The sequence below is a fragment of the Heptranchias perlo genome, chromosome 22 (genome assembly GCF_035084215.1).
Source record: "Heptranchias perlo isolate sHepPer1 chromosome 22, sHepPer1.hap1, whole genome shotgun sequence".
NCBI classification, from domain to species: domain Eukaryota; kingdom Metazoa; phylum Chordata; class Chondrichthyes; order Hexanchiformes; family Hexanchidae; genus Heptranchias; species Heptranchias perlo.
The window spans coordinates 5,069,831-5,091,507 of record NC_090346.1 but is presented as its reverse complement, the minus strand read 5'-3'; the positions used below and the strand labels follow the sequence as shown (position 1 = coordinate 5,091,507).

General features: G+C 42.1%; 1 protein-coding gene across 1 annotated transcript in view; it reads left to right on the top strand.

The window, feature by feature from the left end:
* The window catches only part of LOC137340890 (uncharacterized), a 191,980-nt gene extending 170,579 nt beyond the window's left edge, over positions 1-21,401 (top strand). The window contains exons 98-107 of the mRNA XM_068003693.1: positions 1,511-1,698; positions 2,217-2,307; positions 5,317-5,434; positions 11,543-11,724; positions 13,779-13,925; positions 14,854-14,987; positions 18,394-18,527; positions 19,209-19,303; positions 20,179-20,365; positions 20,496-21,401. Coding sequence (XP_067859794.1) covers positions 1,511-1,698; positions 2,217-2,307; positions 5,317-5,434; positions 11,543-11,724; positions 13,779-13,925; positions 14,854-14,987; positions 18,394-18,527; positions 19,209-19,303; positions 20,179-20,365; positions 20,496-20,599 — 1,380 coding nt within the window. The 3' untranslated portion in view covers positions 20,600-21,401. The remainder of the gene's footprint in view (positions 1-1,510; positions 1,699-2,216; positions 2,308-5,316; positions 5,435-11,542; positions 11,725-13,778; positions 13,926-14,853; positions 14,988-18,393; positions 18,528-19,208; positions 19,304-20,178; positions 20,366-20,495) is intronic.
* Positions 21,402-21,677: the final 276 nt, after the last annotated feature.

Below are 21,677 nucleotides of genomic sequence, written 5' to 3'. Positions count from 1 at the left end.
GGGCACAGCATCCATTAAAAAAAAGTTTCTTTATAGATGACAATGTTTATCTCATTACTTACTTGCATGTATCATTGTGACAAGAATGGAGTGCAGCTGTTCTTGACTCTTCTCATTCTTCTCCATCCCGAAAAAAATATTTTCAAAGCACCTTTTCATGCAGGCGGAGAGAGCCCGTGTAATGAAAAAGCAAAAAAACTGTAGATGCTGCAATCTGAAATAAAAACAGGAATTGCTGGAAACATTCAACAGATTAGCCATCAGTGGAGAGAACAGACAAGTTAACAGTTTGGGTGCAGACTCTTCCTCAGAACCTGAAAGCCTTTTTAACTTTAACTCATGGTAGCAACTTCGGAAAAGCAGTCTCTTTGAACAAGTCGTATCCAAAGCAGAACTTTCATTCATAGAAAATGTATTTTTTGTGGCTTTCACTCATGGCTTTCAAAAGGGAATTGGATAAGTACTTGAAGAGAAAAAATTTGCAGGGCTACGGGGAAAGGGCAGGGGATTGGGAATAGCTGGATTGCTCTTACAAAGAGCGGCACGGACTTGAAGAGTGGAATGGCCTCCTTCCATGCTGTAATCATTCTATGATTCTATGATTTTCATGTAATGCATCAAAGCAGTGCATTGATAATATTTTTAAAAATCAGTTTGATGTGAAGCGGTTTATAATGCTGTCCTGCGGTTTCCCCAATTTGCAGTTGGTATGTTGTGCAGATTGGTGGTGATTGATTAGTAGATTGTTTTGTTGGAAGCCTGAGCAGGTTAAACAGCCAAGATGATGGTAAATGTTCTTTTTTCTTAATGAATGCACAGTTTGCTGAAGGAGTGGGAAGTGGGGTCATATCCATAGTCCCACACATCATGGAGGTAAATTTCATCGGAATTTCTCCCGCAAAGCTGCTGTAACTTTGGCGAAAGTTTGGCTGAAACCCGCTGAAGTTACGGCGGCTGGGTGGGAGATGCTCCAAGGAATTTCCCGGCATATGAGTTCACTATCTCAGCCATGCCATTAGGGAGTAGCAGGTACCTCCCTGGAGAACGGAGATTTGGTGTGCAAACCACTACTTTTATAAAAATTCATTAATGGGATGTGGGCGTCGCTGGCAATGCCAGTATTTATTGCCCATTCCTAATTCCACTTGAGAAGGTGGTGAGCTGTCTTCTTGAACTGCTGCAGCCCGTGTGTTCAAGATACTTCCACAGTGCTGTTAGGTAGGGAGTTCCAGGATTTTGACCCAGCAACGATGAAGGAACGGCGATATATTTCCAAGTTGATTACTTGGTTACTCATCTCTCCTTATTGGCTGACTCAGGATTAACATTGGCGGAGTAGTAATAGCAGTATTCCTAGAGACCTAGGAACAGCTCATATACCTGTCTTCTCAACCATGGAGTGAATAGCCCAGGAAGATCTAAGCAGAGTGTCAGATTGTTTAAAAAAAGAACTTAGACTTAAAAATTCTGCTCGCTTACTTATCTTTTTTGTACTTGTTCTTACTTTTAGAAACTTTCCAATAAAAACCTATCAAAAAATGATGTGACAATATTGAATAATTTGATCTGTGACTATGATGGAAACATCACAAAGGCTAATATTTCTATATTAGAGGCTTTGAAAAAGTGTAGCCAATATACACCTACTCAACAGCGTGCTATTGACACCCTACTTAACAGTGAAAGCAGCATATATGGGTAAGTCTCAAAATTCCCATTTTTTTCACGTGGTATGTGATATTACTGGAAACCTCCCAATCACTAGTTCTCTTTCAGTTTCATGTTTTCTGTACTATTACAATGTACTGATATTTCAACATAATTTTTTGTATTAAAAATGAATTGTCCAATAACACGTTAACACAGTAAAGTGGGAATTTAGTGCTAATTATTTTTTTGAATTATCAATTAATTTGAATGAAGTAAAGAAAAGATTGTATATAAGGCTATGTTCATGTTACAGAAATTGTATAATTGTCATCATTTTATGACTTTTTTATGATACCTTTTGTATCCTGTTAAAAGGAATGTGTCTAACATGAATATCTGAATTTAATACAGTTCAGTTTTGCAGTGCATATCTCTTTAAATAAAATGTACATTTGCTCTGCAAAGTTCAAACGGTGATTTTATCTGAACAAAAATGCTTTGCATGGCAGTATTAATCTCAAACACTGCATTTTAATTGTACAGTAACTTTTTTAATTTGTCTTCAGTGATCCCTCCAAATGGACACCTTCCACACTGAAAAAACTGGATGCACTTGTGTTTTCTGTGAAGAGAAATACATGGAAAAAAGTCAAGAAGGTATCATTAAAAAAAGCCTCAAAATTGTACTAAATGTGTTAATTCCTGTTAAAATATCTGACAAAGGGATTTGCTGTAACAAATGTGCTAAGCCCTTGTCTTATAATATCGCACTGTATCAATTCCAGTCTCTCTGGTATTTTAATTAGCTGATTTGCAAAATGTTGTGCTGAAATCTCCATTAGCCACACTCCAATTATATGCCTTCTTGATGATTTGCCGGACAGTCTTGAGTGGTCTCACCTTATTGCACAGCCTGCTAATATTTGTGTATTATTTATATTGTGCTTATCTTCTTTCCCGTGCCAAGGGTATTGTTGTACCATGTGGCAAGACTAAAACTGGGGATCTCCAGATTATCTGCTAATTCCCATTGTCCACCAGGTGAAGGGGAGTCCATCCATTATGGTGAATAATGGAGATTGCACTAACATTTTTTCCCTTTTTTTTTCGCAGTCATCAGAATTTAGTATCGTTAATGAATACAAACCAGTATGTGAGTTTTCCAGCATTCTCTTCATATTTTAGCCTTATCCCTTTTTATTGTCAGCAGTTTTGTTACACACAATGAAAGTGACTGTTAAAGCTGTTTGCTCTTGAGCACAGACTAAGAAAGCTCTGCTTACGGGATGTAAGCAACAGTGGAAGAGGCCATTCTGTTGCTGCGATATTACACAGAACATGTCAGCCTGTCCAGACTGGTGAAGTAAGGAGATAATATTGAGCGGGAATTTCCTTTGAGCTGCTCACACTATCACTCTGCAGGAGTGTGGTGGAAACCCCATTTGTGTGCCTTTTTTTATTCGTTCATGGGATGTGGGCGTCACTGGCGAGGCCAGCATTTATTGCCCATCCCTATTTGCCCTTGAGAAGGTGGTGAGCCGCCTTCTTGAACCACTGCAGTCCGTGTGGTGAATTGATACTAGCTCAATTGATAAATTTAAATGTGAGATAGATAGCATTTTGGCAACCAAAGGTATTAAGGGATATGGGCCAAAGGCAGGTATATGGAGCTAGATCACAGATCAGCCATGATCTTATCAAATGGCGGAGCAGGCACGAGGGGCTGAATGGCCTACTCCTGTTCCGATGATCCTATGTTCTCCCACAGTGCTGTTAGGAAGGGAGTTCCAGGATTTTGACCCAGCGACGATGAAGGAACAGCAATATATTTCCAAGTCGGGATGGTGTGTGACTTGGAGGGGAACGTACAGATGGTTGCTGCTCTTGCCCTTCTAGGTGGTAAGGGTCGCAGGTTTGGGAGGTGCTGTCGAAGAAGCCTTGGCGAGTTGCTGCAGTGCATCCTGTGGATGGTACACTCTGCAGCCACTGTGCTCCGGTGGTGAAGGGAGTGAATGTTTAGGGTGGTGGATGGGGTGCCAATCAAGCAGGCTGCTTTGTCCTGGGTGATGTCGAGCTTCTTGAGTGTTTTTGGAGCTGCACTCATCCAGGCAAGTGGAGAGTATTCCATCACACTCCTGACTTATGCCTTGTAGATGGTGGAAAGGCTTTGGGGAGTCAGCCACAGAATACCCAGCCTCTGACCTGCTCTTGTAGCCACAGTATTTATGTGGCTGGTCCAGTTAAGTTTCTGATCAAAGGTGAGCCCCAGGATGTTGATGGTGGGAGATTTGGCGATGGTAATGCCGTTGAATGTCAAGGGGAGGTGGTTAAGACTCTCTCTTGTTGGACATGGTCATTGCCTGGCACTTGTCTGGTGCGAATGTTACTTGCCACTTATGAGCCCAAGTCTGGATGTTGTCCAAGTCTTGCTGCATGTGGGCTCGGACTGCTTCATTATTTGAGGGGTTGCGAATGGAACTGAACACTGTGCAATCATCAGCGAACATCCCCATTTCTGACCTTATGATGGAGGGAAGGTCATTGATGAAGCAGCTGAAGATGGTTGGGCCCAGGACACTGCCCTGAGGAACTCCTGCAGCAACGTCCTGGGGCTGAGATGATTGGCCTCCAACAACCACTACCATCTTCCTTTGTGCTAGGTATGACTCCAGCCACTGGAGAGTTTTCCCCCTGATTCCCATTGACTTCAATTTTACTAGGGCTCCTTGGTGCCACACTCGGTCAAATGCTGCCTTGATGTCAAGGGCAGTCACTCTCACCTAACCTCTGGAATTCAGCTCTTTTGTCCATGTTTGGACCAAGGCTGTAATGAGGTCAGGAGCCGAGTGGTCCTGGCGGAACCCAAACTGAGCATCGGTGAGCAGGTTATTGGTGAGTAAGTGCCGCTTGATAGCACTAACGATGACACTTTCCATCACTTTGCTGATGATTGAGAGTAGAATGATGGGGCGGTAGTTGGCCGGATTGGATTTGTCCTGCTTTTTGTGGACAGGACATACCTGGGCAATTTTCCACATTGTCGGGTAGATGCCAGTGTTGTAACTGTACTGGAACAGCTTGGCTAGAGGCGCAGCTAGTTCTGGAGCACAAGTCTTCAGCACTACAGTTGTCGGGGCCCATAGCCTTTGCTGTATCCAGTGCACTCAGTCGTTTCTTGATATCACATGGAGTGAATCAAATTGGCTGAAGACTGGCTTCTGTGATGGTGGGGATGTCGGGAGGAGGCCGAGATGGATCATCCACTCGGCACTTCTGGCTGAAGATGGTTGCAAATGCTTCAGCCTTGTGTTTTGCACTCACGTGCTGGACTCCGCCATCATTGAGGATGGGAATGTTTTCACCATATTTCCGCCAAAAGTACGGTGGTGGAGCAGGAACAACTCCGAGGAAATTCCCGGCCCATATGGAAATTGGCCCCCACAGGGTTGGTAATATTATTTTATTTAGAAATTTTTTTAAAAGAAGGCAACTTTTTTTATGGATAAACATTAAGGGCAATCCAGAATAAGGACATTATCGGTCACTTTAAAAGTTCTGATAAGTGTAAGTTTTGCTGGCCTATGTTAATCTCGTATTTTAAAAAATATTTTTCTAACGACAGTGATTTGCTATGGTATTTTTCAATGGTATTTTTTCACTCCACAGGCTGTTATTTTAGAAGGCCTGAGACCATTTGTGAGGAGAGGATCTAGATTCCAAATCAAAAATCAGCAAAATTTACTCCTGAAGCTGTCTTTATTTCGTAGATCAAAGCGTGCAACTGGTACGTAGTCATTTATGTAATGTCAACACTGGTTGGAGGCATTGGGGTTTGACCATGTGACAGCCGGTTTTAATGTGTGAAGTCCAGGTACAGATCGGCTCTGACTTGAGGCCCCCAATTCCATATACTTGGATGTGACACATCAAAACTGGCCGGTACAGACTGACCTAAACCAAACTGGGAGGTCACATAAAGGGCAACGGGCTCAGTGTTTGGGACACTTCTTACAGGGCACATCATCCTAAACTCAGCTCAGCAACATTTCTAAACCTGCGTGGGCTTGGACTCAATAAAGGAGAGTTTTCATGGAGTAATAGAAATTACAGCACAGGATGAGGCCATTCAGCTCCAGGTAATTGTATTGTTGCTGTCGCTTTCTCCTGTAACCCCATTCCCCCCAGATCCTTTTATATTCCTCCTTTTCAAATATTTATCCTATTCCCTTTTAAATTATGTTCAGTGTCTACCTCAACAGCCAGTTGTGGTGAAGCATCCGGTGGTCTGAAATAAGATCCACCACCCTTAAATCAGCTCTTAAGGGGCGCATTTGAGGGACGGGAGAGTGGTCTAATTGCCCTCAGTTCAAGAATCTTCGTTCTCCCTTCGTCCTTAGTTTTTTCCAGTGGGAATTATCGATCTCCATCCCCGAGCTCTCCATTCGGCCACTAGTGGAAACAATCTTTGACTGTTTACCCATAGTACATTTCCCAGGTTTCACTCACCCCTTTACTGGCTGCACCTCTCACGCTGTTGCTCCCATTTACCACGTTGCTGATGCTTTGAATGATTTGAATTTGGATTTGAATTCCTTCCCCTACCCATGTTAAAAATTGATGACATGTCAGAGAGAAGTGGCATCTTTGACTCATAGCTGACCTTCGTCAACTGCCAAGGAAACTGGCTTCTCACGTGTCTAGCCCCTGATCAGTAGGGAAATTGATGCATCAGACACATAGGGATAGATTTTCCTGCTATTGCGCCTGGGCATATTGGATCACCATAACACACAGCATTGAAGAAAATCAGGTGGGCTCCATTACCGGCACGTGATCGTCCCTGCCCGATTTTTCCTCCATATACTGCGCCCAGACAATCCAATACGCCCAGGTGCAATAACAAGAGGCTTGCTCTGAGACCAGCGGCAGAGTTCGGGGTGATGTCACCAGTCAGAAAATGACGCAGCACAGGGGAGGCAGCTGATTGGTGAGTAGGTTCAGGTGAGCATTTCTACCATTTTACTGTAAGTAAAGTAATAAGAAAGGGAAGGTCTGCAGGTTTTATAGCAGGTAGCGTTTTGTTTTTTTAGTGTACCTAGGTCCCGAGTATAGTTAACATTTTCTAATTTCAATGTAATTTAAAAGGGGTAACTAAGCTAAGGCAAGTCATGGCAGCAGACCTCGCACCCGTGATATGCCCCTCCTGCAAGATGTGGGAAGTCATGGACACTACCAGTGTCCCTGCCGACCATGTGTGCAGGAAGTGTGTCCACCTGCAGCTACTGACCGATCGTATCTCGGAGCTGGAGCTGCGGGTGGACTCACTGTGGAGCATCCGCGATGCAGAGAAACTCGTGGATAGCACGTTTAGCGAGTTGGTCACACCGCAGGTAAAGGGAGTACAGGCAGGAAGTGAATGGGTGACCACCAGGCAGAGTAAGAGGTGCAGGCAGGTAATGCAGGGGTCCCCTGTGGCCATCCCCCTCTCAAACAGGTATACCGTTTTGGATACTGTTGGGGGTGATGGCTCATCAGGGGAAGGTGGCAGCGGCCAGGTTCATGGCACCGTGGCTGGCTCTGCTGCACAGGAGGGCAGGAAAAAGAGTGGCAGAGCTATAGTGATAGGGGACTCGATTGTAAGGGGAATAGACAGGTGTTTCTGCGGACGCAACCGAGACTCCAGGATGGTATGTTGCCTCCCTGGTGCAAGGGTCAGGGATGTCTCGGAGCGGCTGCAGAACATTCTGGAGGGGGAGGGTGAACAGCCAGTTGTCGTGGTGCATATAGGTACCAACGATATAGGCAAAAAACGGGATGAGGTCCGACAAGCTGAATTTAGGGAGTTAGGAGTTAAACTAAAAAGTAGGACCTCAAAGGTAGTAATCTCAGGATTGCTACCAGTGCCACAGGCTAGTCAGAGTAGGAATGACAGGATAGCTAGGATGAATACGTGGCTTGAGAGATGGTGCAAGAGGGAGGGATTCAAATTCCTGGGACATTGGAACCGGTTCTGGGGGAGGTGGGACCAGTACAAATTGGACGGTCTGCATCTGGGCAGGACTGAAACCAATGTCCTAGGGGGAGTGTTTGCTAGTGCTGTTGGGGAGGGTTTAAACTAAAGTGGCAGGGGGATGGGAACCGATGCAGGAAGTCAGTGGGAAGTAAAGTGGTGACAGAAACAAAGGGCAGTAAGGGAGAGTGTACAAAACATGACCGGACAGATGGTCTGAGAAAGCAGGGCAAAGACCAAGGGAAGTCTAGATTAAACTGCATTTATTTCAATGCAAGAAGTCTGATGGGCAAGGTAGATGAACTCAGGGCATGGATGGGCACATGGGACTGGGATGTTATAGCTATTACTGAATCATAGAATCATAGAAGTTACAACATGGAAACAGGCCCTTCGGCCCAACATGTCCATGTCGCCCAGTTTATACCACTAAGCTAGTCCCAATTGCCTGCACTTGGCCCATATCCCTCTATACCCATCTTACCCATGTAACTGTCCAAATGCTTTTTAAAAGACAAAATTGTACCCGCCTCTACTACTGACTCTGGCAGCTCGTTCCAGACACTCACCACCCTTTGAGTGAAAAAATTGCCCCTCTGGATCCTTTTGTATCTCTCCCCTCTCACTTTAAATCTGTGCCCCCTCGTTATAGACTCCCCTACCTTTGGGAAAAGATTTTGACTATCGACCTTATCTATGCCCCTCATTATTTTATAGACTTCTATAAGATCACCCCTTAACCTCCTACTCTCCAGGGAATATCTCCACTGAAACATGGCTAAGGGAGGGGCAGGACTGGCAGCTTAATGTTCCAGGGTACAGATGCTATAGGAAAGATAGAGCAGGAGGTAAGAGAGGAGGGGGAGTTGCGTTCTTGATTAGGGAGAACATCACGGCAGTAGTGAGAGAGGATATATCCGAGGGTTCGCCCACGGAGTCTATATGGGTAGAACTGAAAAATAAGAAGGGAGAGATCACTTTGATAGGATTGTACTACAGACCCCCAAATAGTCAACGGGAAATTGAGGAGCAAATATGTAAGGAGATTACAGACAGCTGCAAGAAAAATAGGGTGGTAATAGTAGGGGACTTTAACTTTCCCAACATTGACTGGGACAGCCATAGCATTAGGGGCTTGGATGGAGAGAAATTTGTTGAGTGTATTCAGGAGGAATTTCTCATTCAGTATGTGGATGGCCCGACTAGAAAGGGGGCAAAACTTGACCTCCTCTTGGGAAATAAGGAAGGGCAAGTGACAGAAGTGTTAGTGAGGGATCACTTTGGGACCAGTGATCATAATTCCATTAGTTTTAAGATAGCTATGGAGAATAATAGGTCTGGCCCAGAAGTTAAAATTCTAAATTGGGGAAAGGCCAATTTTGATGGTATTAGACAGGAACTTTCAGAAGTTGATTGGGAGAGTCTGTTGGCAGGCAAAGGGACGTCTGGTAAGTGGGAGGCCTTCAAAAGTGTGTTAACCAGGGTTCAGGGTAAGTACATTCCTTATAAACTGAAGGGCAAGACTGGTAGAAGTAGGGAACCTTGGATGACTCGGGAGATTGAGGCCCTAGTCAGAAAGAAGAAGGAGGCATATGACATGCATAGGCAGCTGGGATCAAGTGGATCCCTTGAAGAGTATAGAGATTGCTGGAGTAGAGTTAAGAGAGAAATCAGGAGGGCAAAAAGGGGATATGAGATTGCTTTGGCAGATAAGGCAAAGGTGAATCCAAAGAGCTTCTACAAATACATAAAGGGCAAAAGAGTAACTAGGGAGAGAGTAGGGCCACTTAAGGATCAACAAAGTCATCTATGTGCGGAACCACTAGAGATGGGTGAGATCCTAAATGAATATTTCGCATCGGTATTTACGGTTGAGAAAGGCATGGATGTTAGGGAACTTGGGGAAATAAATAGTGATGTCTTGAGGAGTGTGCATATTACAGAGAGGGAGGTGCTGGAAGTCTTAACGCGCATCAAGGTAGATAAATCTCCGGGACCTGATGAAATGTATCCCAGGACGTTATGGGAGGTTAGGGAGGAAATTGCAGGTCCCCTAGCAGAGATATTTGAATCATCAACAGCTACAGGTGAGGTGCCTGAAGATTGGAGGGTAGCAAATGTTGTGCCTTTGTTTAAGAAGGGCGGCAGGGAAAAGCCTGGGCACTACAGACCGGTGAGCCTGACATCTGTAGTGGGTAAGTTGTTAGAGGGTATTCTGAGAGACAGGATCTACGGGCATTTGGAGAGGCAGGGACTGATTAGGAACAGTCAGCATGGTTTTGTGAGAGGAAAATCATGTCTCACAAATTTGATTGAGTTTTTTGAAGGGGTAACCAAGAAGATAGATGAGGGCTGTGCAATAGACGTGGTCTACATGGACTTTAGCAAAGCCTTTGACAAGGTACCGCATGGTAGGTTGTTACATAAGGTTAGATCTCACGGGATCCAAGGTGAGGTAGCCAATTGGATTGACGGCAGAAGACAGAGGGTGGTTGTAGAGGGTTGTTTTTCAAACTGGAGGCCTGTGACCAGCGGTGTGCCTCAGGGATTGGTGCTGGGTCCGCTGTTATTTGTTATTTATATTAATGATTTGGATGAGAATTTAGGAGGCATGGTTAGTAAGTTTGCAGATGACACCAAGATTGTGGACAGTGAAGAAGGTTATCTCGGATTGCAACGGGATCTTGATAAATTGGGCCAGTGGGCCGATGAATGGCAGATGGAGTTTAATTTAGATAAATGTGAGGTGATGCATTTTGGTAGATCGAATCGGACCAGGACCTACTCCGTTAATGGTAGGGCATTGGGGAGAGTTATAGAACAAAGAGATCTAGGGGTACAAGTTTATAGCTCCTTGAAAGTGGAGTCACAGGTGGATAGGGTGGTGAAGAAGGCATTCAGCATGCTTGGTTTCATTGGTCAGAACATTGAATACAGGAGTTGGGATGTATTGTTGAAGTTGTACAAGACATTAGTTAGGCCACACTTGGAGTACTGTGTACAGTTCTGGTCACCCTATTATAGAAAGGATATTATTAAACTAGAAAGAATGCAGAAAAGATTTACTAGGATGCTACCGGGACTTGATGGTTTGACTTATAGGGAGAGGTTGGATAGGCTGAGATTTTTTTCCCTGGAGAGTAGGAGGTTTCGGGGTGATCTTAAAGAAGTCTATAAAATAATGAGGGGCATAGATAAGGTAGATAGTCAAAATCTTTTCCCAAAGGTAGGGGAGTCTATAACGAGGGGGCATAGATTTAAGGTGAGAGGGGAGAGATACAAAAGGGTCCAGAGGGGCAATTTTTTCACTCAAAGGGTGGTGAGTGTCTGGAACGAGCTGCCAGAGGCAGTAGTAGAGGCGGGTACAATTTTGTCTTTTCAAAAGCATTTGGACAGTTACATGGGTAAGATGGGTATTGAGGGATATGGGCCAAGTGCAGGCAATTGGGACTAGCTTGGTGGTATAAACTGGGCGACATGGACATGTTGGGCCGAAGGGCCTGTTTCCATGTTGTAAACTTCTATGATTCTAAGACAATCTGCTCCATAGACTAGACAATCAAAGAATTTGGATAGAGCTCCTCCAATGGCTCAGTGAGTCAATGCACCATCTGGTGTGTTTGTTGCTCAGCCTTATAGGGCAGTATTCCTGGTCTGGACTGAGCAAGATGACTTCTGGGTTGAATAACCTGCTGATGCTCACTGTGTTGGCTCACACATGAAGAAGAGGCACATGGGAACAAAAGTAGAAAGCCTTACTACAGCATGACTCACCTTCAGGAGGGAGAACTTAAATGTATCAGATTTATAGCTATTATAACATGTTAGAATAGATTTGCTTCTCAAACTTAATGACCCATTTAATAATAATTGTTCTTACAGGATGTACAATTGGTCAAATAACACCAGCTAAGACTATTGATGTAATGCTACCTGCACAATACGGAGCGGCAGGTTTAGATGCATGTTTGAATAATAGTGTACTGAAGGATCACCTGTTTCAGCTGGGAAATCTCGCCTTTTCTGAAGAACAACTTAAAGTTCTCAAAAAGAAATTGAATCAGGTAAAGATGCATTTGAAAATAAGCTTTGCCAGTTTAACCAAGAGACTAATGAGGTATGCACCCAGTGACCTTTGTATATGTACAATTCGAATGGACAACAAGTGTTTTCTCTGTCAGTGAAGAGGAATCTGAAGAGGATTCGACACAAATCATAAGCTTTAATTTTTCAAAGTAATTACATTCAAAAGTCTGCTTTATCCTTATGCTTATTTATTTTATATGCACTGTAAAATCTTTCTTTCCTGCCCACCTGCTAATGCGAGAAATACCTCTGCCAACATGTTTCAGATAGTAAAGCAGTTATTTCTGGTAGAAACAATTGTGGACTGCATAATCAACTCTCACAGCAACCAAAGGGATAGAATAAGGTAGTTCAGCTAGAGTCATTAGAAATACATAGGAACACGAATAGGCCATTTAACCCCTCGAGCCTGTTCCATCATTCAGTTAGATCATGGCTATTATGTACCTCAACTCCATTTACCCGCCTTTGTTCCATATCCCTGATATCCTTATCTAACAAAAATCTATCAATCTCAGTCTTGAAAATTTCAATTGACCCAGCATCCACAACCTTTTGGGGGTGAGAGTTCCAGATTGTCAAGCCACCCCACTGTTTCCCAGCTTTCGATATTAGCTAAGACAACACAAACAGAATTAGATTTTTTTTTAAATGGCCTGCCAATTCATGAACATAACTAAAGTCCTGTCCTTGAAGGATTTCTTTTTTTAGGGGGTGAATACAATATAGAAATTACCCTTTTACAACCCAGCTATTACATATCAACAGAGCTGAACATCCCAGGGTGATTCTGTGATTCGGCATTCCCAGTGCGGAGCGATGCTCGCAAGAAGCACAGCCCGAGAAATCGTGGGCTACAGGCTTGTGATTGCCCTATCTGTACTCCCTGTCGGTGTTACGTCCTGCTAGGAGCGCCAAATTGCAAAATCACCTCTCCTGTCCTCTCATTATTTCAATATTTTAGACTGCTGGTTACCAGCAGTAGTGCAAAATGCACTATGCAGTATGCAGGTGGATTCCCCTTTCTGCAGTGCTGGCGACCGACTGTAGGGAGAAGGGTTGACGGGGGACAAGCTGCACCAAGTCTTGAAGCACTAATGTTCCATTGCAAAGATTTTAAGATCCCTAGATCAGGCTTTTCTGATGAATTTCAGATCAGAGGAGGAGAGACATGGATATGCAGGCTGTTCTTGTGAATCTTCCAGCATCCAGTTGCAGAACAGCACCGGGATCCCTTACAACAGATCATTCTAATGGTCCCTCGGCCAAGAATCGTGCCTGGGAAGACAAGCACAAAGGGAAATGGGGAAAAATATAAATACATTTAAATAGAGAGCCTCATTGAATTACAAATAAGAGATTGTCTATTAAACAGAGGGCACAAGGATAAGGGCTTGGTGCCTAGTCAGGTCCTCAGTATAGACTTGTAGGAAGGTCTAGGAGAAATAGTTTTTGTTCCAAGAATTTGCTTTAACACCTTCCCTTTTTATTGAAGAAAATAGTACACATACTAGAAAATGTGTTCACATTTGTTATTTTATTGCCGATGTGAAGTAAGGTGGGCCTCTTTGATGGGCATTATGGTGTCAGTTACAGGGAATGTCCCATGGTGGCTCCAGCACAAACAGAAGGGGTGCTATTCCTGGCTAAATCTAGAGCTGACCAACCCAGAAACCATGCTAAATACTGGGAATCCCATGGGCAATGGCTCACCAGCAACTCTCAGTCAGTCCTACACCTCTCCCTGCTGATTGCAATGAAGCCGCTCCAGGGCATATGTGGAAGGTGCAGTTAAGTTACATCACCAGAGCAGCCTAGAATGGGTCTTGAGGGTCTCCTTGTGAAAGATAAACATTTTTTTTGAATTACAAAAAGTTGAAGATATTCCTTATAAGTGTAGTATTTTCTCCCATGAAACTGCAATTATCCTTCACGCTGCCTATTAGAAAGAATCAAAAGTTTGGTCTTTTTTTTTCCAAATCATGTATAATGATATAAACAAATGTTATCATTCTGGATCTTTCTGAAATAGATTTATCCGGATGGGCTACCAGAAGAGAAGATTCAATTGCTGGGATACATAGCTTTGGTGTATAATTCTACTGACATCAGCATTTGGAATATAACCAAACTGGACACCATTTCAGCTGTGCTGCCAAACAGCCAGAGTGACCACACGGTACTGAAACCATAAAGAAAACTTGTAACAAAATAATTAAGTTGAGGAATTGTCTTAGTTCAATAGAAGCCTGCCTTGAAACTCAGATAATCTAGCCTGGAATCTTAGTTGTTCCTGTTTTTGCATACATGGAAACGTAAAACAATAAGAGGAGTCTGGAATGGGGTCAATTGGGTTGATAATGCAACGAAATTTCTTTAGCTACTCTTTCAACATTTACCAAACAGAGTAATTACACATGAAAGCATTCATGAACTATTTTATTAATATCCCATAATTAAAACCAAATGTGTTTTCCGGTTTTCTTGTCGCTTAGTGACTGCAGTAGGGAATTTTACTGCTTCAAATATCACTTTTTTAATATTAATGCTCTCACCAACAAATTTACAGTCAGAGAAGTGGATAATGCAGTGAGAGATCTTACAATCCATTACCTCTAAGATCTAAGTTCACATCCAATCCAAAGTGTAAAGGTTCTTTCTGAAATGAATTTTGGCATTCTCAACTTAATTCTCAATGGGTGTGGACATTCAGCTCAAAATTGCCATTAATTTGACACAAATTGGTAATCTCAACCAAACAGGCCATCAGGTTTGCTGATATGAGAAATGGAAATGTTCTCTTAATACAGATGGGGACGCTGCCTAGAGATTGGGGTTAAGACATATTGATGGAGCAGACGAGAGGGAGCCTTAATTCGGCAGCCAATCAATATCATAACTAATGTGGTAATGTTAAAAATGAAGTATTCTCCAGCAATGACAGCCCTCAGCTCAATATGAACAAACAAAGCACTAACAAATAATGTAAGTTAAAAGATGAAAGTTGCTGAAGTTAGTGGCATCTGAATTGCACCTTGATGTGAGGTGAAAACTGGCTTACTCCAGCTGCAGCCATTCTCTTAACATTCTGTTCTTCTAAAATTCAGAGCAAAGCCATTATTTCAAGATATATGAACGTATCTGGAGTGTTAAATGCAGCTGCATTGAACGTTATTGGCGGTAGAGTGTTGTGTGTTCTTGATGAAAGCCAACTACAGATAATCAGTCCCACTATTATCAGGTGAGTGTTCCTTCTTTGAAGAAAAAAAATCCAATCACCAGGATGCTGAGAGTCAATTACTGTATGCTGTGTTTAGTTGACCAGATTGCACATGTACGTCACACTTCAGACTTCACACATTAAAGTACCTATAAAGTATTAAAGAAGAGAAAAGCAGTCATTTTACACTGGTTTCTTTTAACCTGGAACTGGCAATTTACAAGCACCGCCCAATCTGCAAACTTCCCTCAGCAACAAAAATTAACCTCTAATTGACCTCGGGATCTTCTATTTACAGCAGTTAGACTTTGCGGCACCAATAGGACTGATCTAATTAAACACAGCTATATCATAGCTGCAGAATAATACTGGTTAGTATAAGCAAAGCCTCAGATTTGGTCGTATATAAATAATGTTATTCAGATAACAGATTCAGCAACTTATTGTAGATACATCTGTCTATAATATATTCCATGATTCTATGATTAAAAATGGCTGCACACATTTCTGTTATAAACTGCCATGTCCACATTTATAATTGTAAACAATTTTACAACACCAAGTTATAGTCCAGCAATTTTATTTTAAATTCACAAGCTTTCGGAGGCTTCCTCCTTCGTCAGGTGAACGATGTGAACCTGACGAAGGAGGAAGCCTCCGAAAGCTTGTGAATTTAAAATAAAATTGCTGGACTATAACTTGGTGTTGTAAAATTGTTTACAATTGTCAACCCCAGTCCATCACCGGCATCTCCACATCACATTTATAATGGAAACTGTCTATGTAGAGTTGTCTCACTGTAATTACATCTTCCCACCATTGGTGTTACTGTACCACCTGATTTTTGCTGCTCAGCCTGCAGCCTAGTGAATCTCCTCTGCTCCAACCAACAGCCAACTCTACTTCTCTGCCGTCCAAATTGCCATAAGTTTTTTTATCTACTTAACAAATAATAGTAGAAAATCAAAATAATATATAAAAATAAGAACAGAATGTACAACTTTAAAATAGGGACTGAATTACATCTGAGCACCTTAGTCCAATTAACAGCCGTTTGGAGGATTTTTTTTGTTGATTGTTAGGAAAGATTAAAGAGAAGTTTTTTTTTGTCGATCATTGCTTTTGATTGCATATATTCAGTTTTTAAAAAATCTCTCCTGACCATTTTTGAGGCTTAATGATTTTTTAATATAAAAGCTTGATGAACTTTGAACATTTTATGGGGAAATGTTTTTTTTCTTTACAGAAAGTTATGTTTAGTAAACACTGAATAATTCTGCATATTCATTAATATTGTACTTGTGGGGCATCCCAGGAGCCCATATCTGAAAATTATGCACCCCCAGCCCATAATATATCCAGTAATTTTAGCAAACAGAAAATTTATGTTTAAATACTTGACAAGAACATAAAGATAGGAACCAGTTGATGAAGGGAAAAGTGATGGTGGGGGTACATTATGTGTGGGAATACAGATGGGAGCTGGGGGGAGGGGTTGATGGTTTGAAAAGGGCCAACAGCAGTTTGGGTCCCATTTTCCTGCCCCCGTCCCCACAAGAATGATAGACCCTGCTGCCCCCTAGATTCCAACAACCCCCCAATGCTCCAAAGCCCATGCCAAGTCCTGTAGGATCTCACTCCTCAAGCTTCTTCCACCCCCCCACCCACTCTTAGATCCCATGACCCCAGTCTTCACAAACCTCTTCATTGCTTCATATTCCCAGTGCTCCCTTGTTCCATAACTGCTCCAAATACTCTCAGACCTTGAGAACTCCCTCCCCAAAGCCTCTTGTTCTTAGAATCCCTCTCCTGGTGATCCAAGATCTTAGGCCAGCCCCAGTGGTCCCAGGCCTTCAGAGCCCACCTCAGTTTTCTGCTAGATCCTGAGTCTCCTTTCCATAGATGGCCACCCCCAAGTCTGATAAATCAGTGCCCCTAGTAATACTACTATGAATGATACCCATGTTCTTATAAAACATCCAACACTGAATAATGTTTTGAGAGATTCACTAGTAGTGAGTAACCTGGCATAACTGGAGACACTGGAGAAAGTGCAAAAAAGATTCACATGGATGATACCAGAACTGAGAGGATATACTTATCAGGAAAGGCTGAACAGGCTGGGGCTCTTTTCTCTAGAAAAGAGAAGGCTGAGAGGTGACTTGATAGAGGTCTTTAAGATTATGAAAGGATTTGATAGGATAAACTCGGAGAAAATGTTCCCACTTCTGGGGAGTCCAAAACTCGAGGTCACAAATATAAGATAGTTACTAATAAATCCAACGGGGAATTCAGACAAAACTTCTTTACCCAAACAGTGGTTAGACACTTCTACAAAGAGCAGTTGAGGCGAATAGTATAGATGCATTTAAGGGGAGGCTGGATAAGCACATGACGGGGAAAGGAAATAGAAGGATATGCTGATAGGGTTAGATGAAGAGGAGTGGGAGGAGTCTCGTGTGGAGCATTAAAAACAGGCATGCACCAGTTGGGCCGAATGGCCTGCTTCTGTGCTGTAAACTCCATGGCGGTAATTTTAACCCCCAAGATCAGGTGCGTTGGGGGTGGCTGGGAGGTTAGAATAACAGCTTTTTGGAGCGGGACCGCAGCCTGGCTCCAACTCGCCCACTCCAGATTTGACCCAGGCAGGTTTGTCTGCATGTGCACAAACACCAGGAAGTCCTGCCCCCACTTAAAGCCGGCGGGCCGATACTTAAAAGGGCAGGGCACCTCATTGAAATAGTTGAGGTACCAATTCTTTGTGTATTGGAAAACTTAAATGAATTTAACCTTATCTGTTTGGGTTTCCCATCGCTTCCGATTCACGTCAAGTGAAAGCAGGGGGAAGGGCCGGATCCACGGGGTGAGTGCCTTTATTCCACTGCTTGTGGGCCCGGAGGAGCAAGAGTGCTTCATCCTGGCCCAATAAGCTCACCTGACCGACAGGACCCCTGCGATCAGCCAATTCCTCCCCCCCTCTCTGATGCCCGATGCTGGCTGAACCCCCCATGATCCCTGATGCTGGCTGGACCCACCACCCCATCCCGATCCCAATGCTGGCTGGACCACTGTGGTCCTCCACGTCACAGTCCTCCCCCCCCCCCCCCCACCCCCGCCTCACCTCCGATTTTTTTCCAGGGCCCAGGATTTATTTCTCTCTCCCTCCCACCCCCCCTTTCTGATTCACCGCTCCTTTCCATTCCGACAGGCAGCCAGCCTGTTAATCTGGTTGCCTGGAGTATGGGAAACCCAGAAGCAAAAATACTCAACTTCAATTGAGTTGCGATCACAGATTGCATCGCATTCATTTGGCTTCCGGGTTCCCCGCACAAATATCTACGGACGCACAGGGTGCCCGGCTTCCGAGATAAAATCATGCCCTGTGTAGCTCTGTAACTCGCTGATTATTGTAACCATTTTCCTACAGCAATGCAAACCCATTGGATATTTCCTCGTGTTCTCAATTAAAGAAAAACTTAATTTACGACAGAGCAAAATACAAAATCGAGAGACAAAATAGTGATCCAGTCACCTACTATAACCAGATGAAGACATACTTTGGTAAGTAATACTTAGACTGCTGTAAATCACAATAGAGAAATTGTTCTGAATTCTGGACTTATTTTCTGCATTAAATTATACAAACCGCAGTTCGCCTGCAGTGGCCGATTAAAAAAAATGGAAGAATGTCTATTTTTTCCCCACAATTAGCAACAAACTAACAAAATTCTGTGAACGTGTATTTTTGAAATGCGCAATTAGTCAGAATATGATTATGGAGTACAAGGGATATTCTGCCATTTTTTATTAAAAGAGAAACCCTCCCACCCATTGCTTATCTAAATGCACAGATAAAGTTATTGTGGCGAATTAAAGAATAATAGTTACTTGAGGTTGACTATAAGACACTGATTTAACCGAGACGCTCTGGTGACATAAACACTGACAATGAAACTGAAGCATTATAACGTGAGATTGAACTACTGCTTCCAAATCACTTAAAGGCGACTGCTTTTTAAATTTTGCATGTGGGTTTATTTGAGCTTCTGATCTACTTCATTTTAATGGCAGGCAGCAACTGCCAGCACAAGTGCCAGTGTACTTTGTGTCAGTGTGAGAAGAGAATCACACAAAAGAATAAAGCTTATCATGTACCAGGGCATTCTGTACATTTTAATGCTGTAATTGCACAGGAGGTACAATGCAGTTCCTGTTTAACAAGTTCTTTTTATTTTCCTGAAGGTGGTGCAAAAGTTGCTCATTTACAGACTCTTGCTGCCAACAATATCAACATGGACCCCAATGTATTCCTGGGACTGAATCCTGAAAAAGTACAAGTATGGAGAAACAAAATATTTATGAATAAGATTAGACTCACCGCAAACTCGATACATGAACACCTTTTGGGTTTACAATCACTAGTGTATAATGAGTGATGATGGTATTTCTCTGGAGATATTTTTGTTTTCTTTGGTGGAATATTGTACCTTTTTAAGAACTCTAAATTCTGGTTTTAGAGCAGAAAATTACAGTGATGCTCAGTGAAGTGCTGAGCCATGCGCACTGGGAAATTCCCCAATTCAGTTTCTGATATGTGCTGAGTGAGCTGATCTCAGCTGGGGCAGCAGTTGCGATACTGTTATTGGCTTCAATGTACTGGGTGGAGAAGTGGAAAAAGATACTGTAGTTCCCACTCCAGATTACTTGCAGTGACACCCTACTGGAAAAGGGTGTGTCTAAGCTCATGTTTGAAGAATGGTTGCTTAGTTGAGGTAATTGAGGTCTGCAGCCTCTGGATTGCACACCAAGAGCTAGCACCTTTAGAAAAAAGGAAGGTGGGGGGGAATTGATAAAGATTATGACCACTGAAGCAGATATCAATCATGCCATTACTAATCATTCCATATTGTAGCGGGTGTGAAAATCATTCATTAGGTTGAAATTACAACTTAGGGTTTAATAAATTGACAGCAATTACATGTGAAGGTGTATTTCATTAGCTGTAAAGCACTTTGGGATGTCCTGAGGTCGTGAAAGGGCTATATAAATGCAAATCTTTCACTTCACTTTCTTTTATTTTTAATTATAATTCTTCCTCTTACATTTTAGTTATTTTTCAGCACTTTGACATTTTGCAGCATTAATAAGACAAGTTGTTGGGTACAAAAATTACCTGTTTCCTTGAAGTAATGCACAATTCTTTCTGTTTCAGAAACTCAGTCCAGATGATTTGAAAAATTTGCTCGGAATTAATCTTCAAACCATTAAAGATGCTGAAAATTCCACATTGGTCCGAGCTTGGATTTCACAACATACAGAATGTGAAGTGAGGAGCCTGAGAATTGGGCTGACAGGAGGGAATCCAGACCCAAAACCTCCTGGCATAATTAATATCGTTGGTAAGTGGTATCCATTACAAGTTACTTCTGCTCATGACCATGAGTGATGACAAAAATACATTTTGAGACTGTCAAAAGCAATTGAGTCATTGAAGGGTTAAAAATTACTATCTTTTGTTTCTGTTTTTAGTAACAGATTCGTCGTCATCTTCTATCAACAAGAAGTGTCTCCTATGTACAATCCAATCTTTATTTATCAGCACAATAGTCATTATATTACAATGGTGGCTATAATATGGATAGAGAGTTAGTTATCACAGTTTTACAGCTACTGCTAAATGTCAGTGAGGAATTCAGTGACGTCTGTGTACAAATGCTTATTGCATTCAGCATATATAAATACACTTTGAGTATACCCAGCACAGACATTTACCGTATGGTTTAAATTGTGTAGAGAATATTTTAACTTACAGAGTAAATGCTATATATTATAAACTCAGCTCTGCATTCTAGAAGAAAAAGTGGGATCCTATTAATGATAGATAAGATTAAGTCAGCATATGACTTTGAATCAAGCCAAGAAAGTCATAGCTAAGGACATAAATTTAAAGTAGTACAAACAGATATAAGGAAGAACCTCTTTATTCAGAGTGTTAAATGTTTTGGAATAACATGCCAGTTAGGCTAGTAAAGACAAAAACATTAGGGATGTTCAAAATATAGCTGTATCTTATGGGAGAGTTCGGCTACTGGAAAAATGAACTGCAGTGAGTTAAATGTAATTTTTTTGTCCTTAGTTTTTTTAATGGGTGCTTAGAATATTTTAATATGCAAGATTGTTAATATAGATTGAAAGACAAATATGCAAAGATATTAATTAATACATTTTTCAGTAAATAATTAAAACAATTTATATGTCTCTGGTGAATGAAGTATTCCTTGATCTGAATGGGTGTAATTACTCTTTTTGTCAAAACAAATCAATGGAAAATATGTGTCTGAATTCTTATCAGTGATTAAATGATAACTAGGTAATTTAGCATAACCTTATAAAATGTGCAGGTTTTTTCTTTAAAAAATAAATAAATTTAAACTCCAGACTTGAACTTGTGTCTTCTATTTTTTTTAAAATACGTATGTAAACGAGTGCCTGGCTACTACCATGATACGATATGTACCTTAGTTGTTGCCTACATAACCGTTACAACACCAAATATTAAAAATGCTTTGAGACATTTCAGAGACAAATCCAATTGCTACAGATTTTAGTTGGTTTGTCTGAGCCTGGTGCTCAAAAGGGAGGCTGAGGCATTCAATTTCAATACAAACACCTTGTGAGATTTGTTCAAATATACGCATGTTTGGCAGCTTT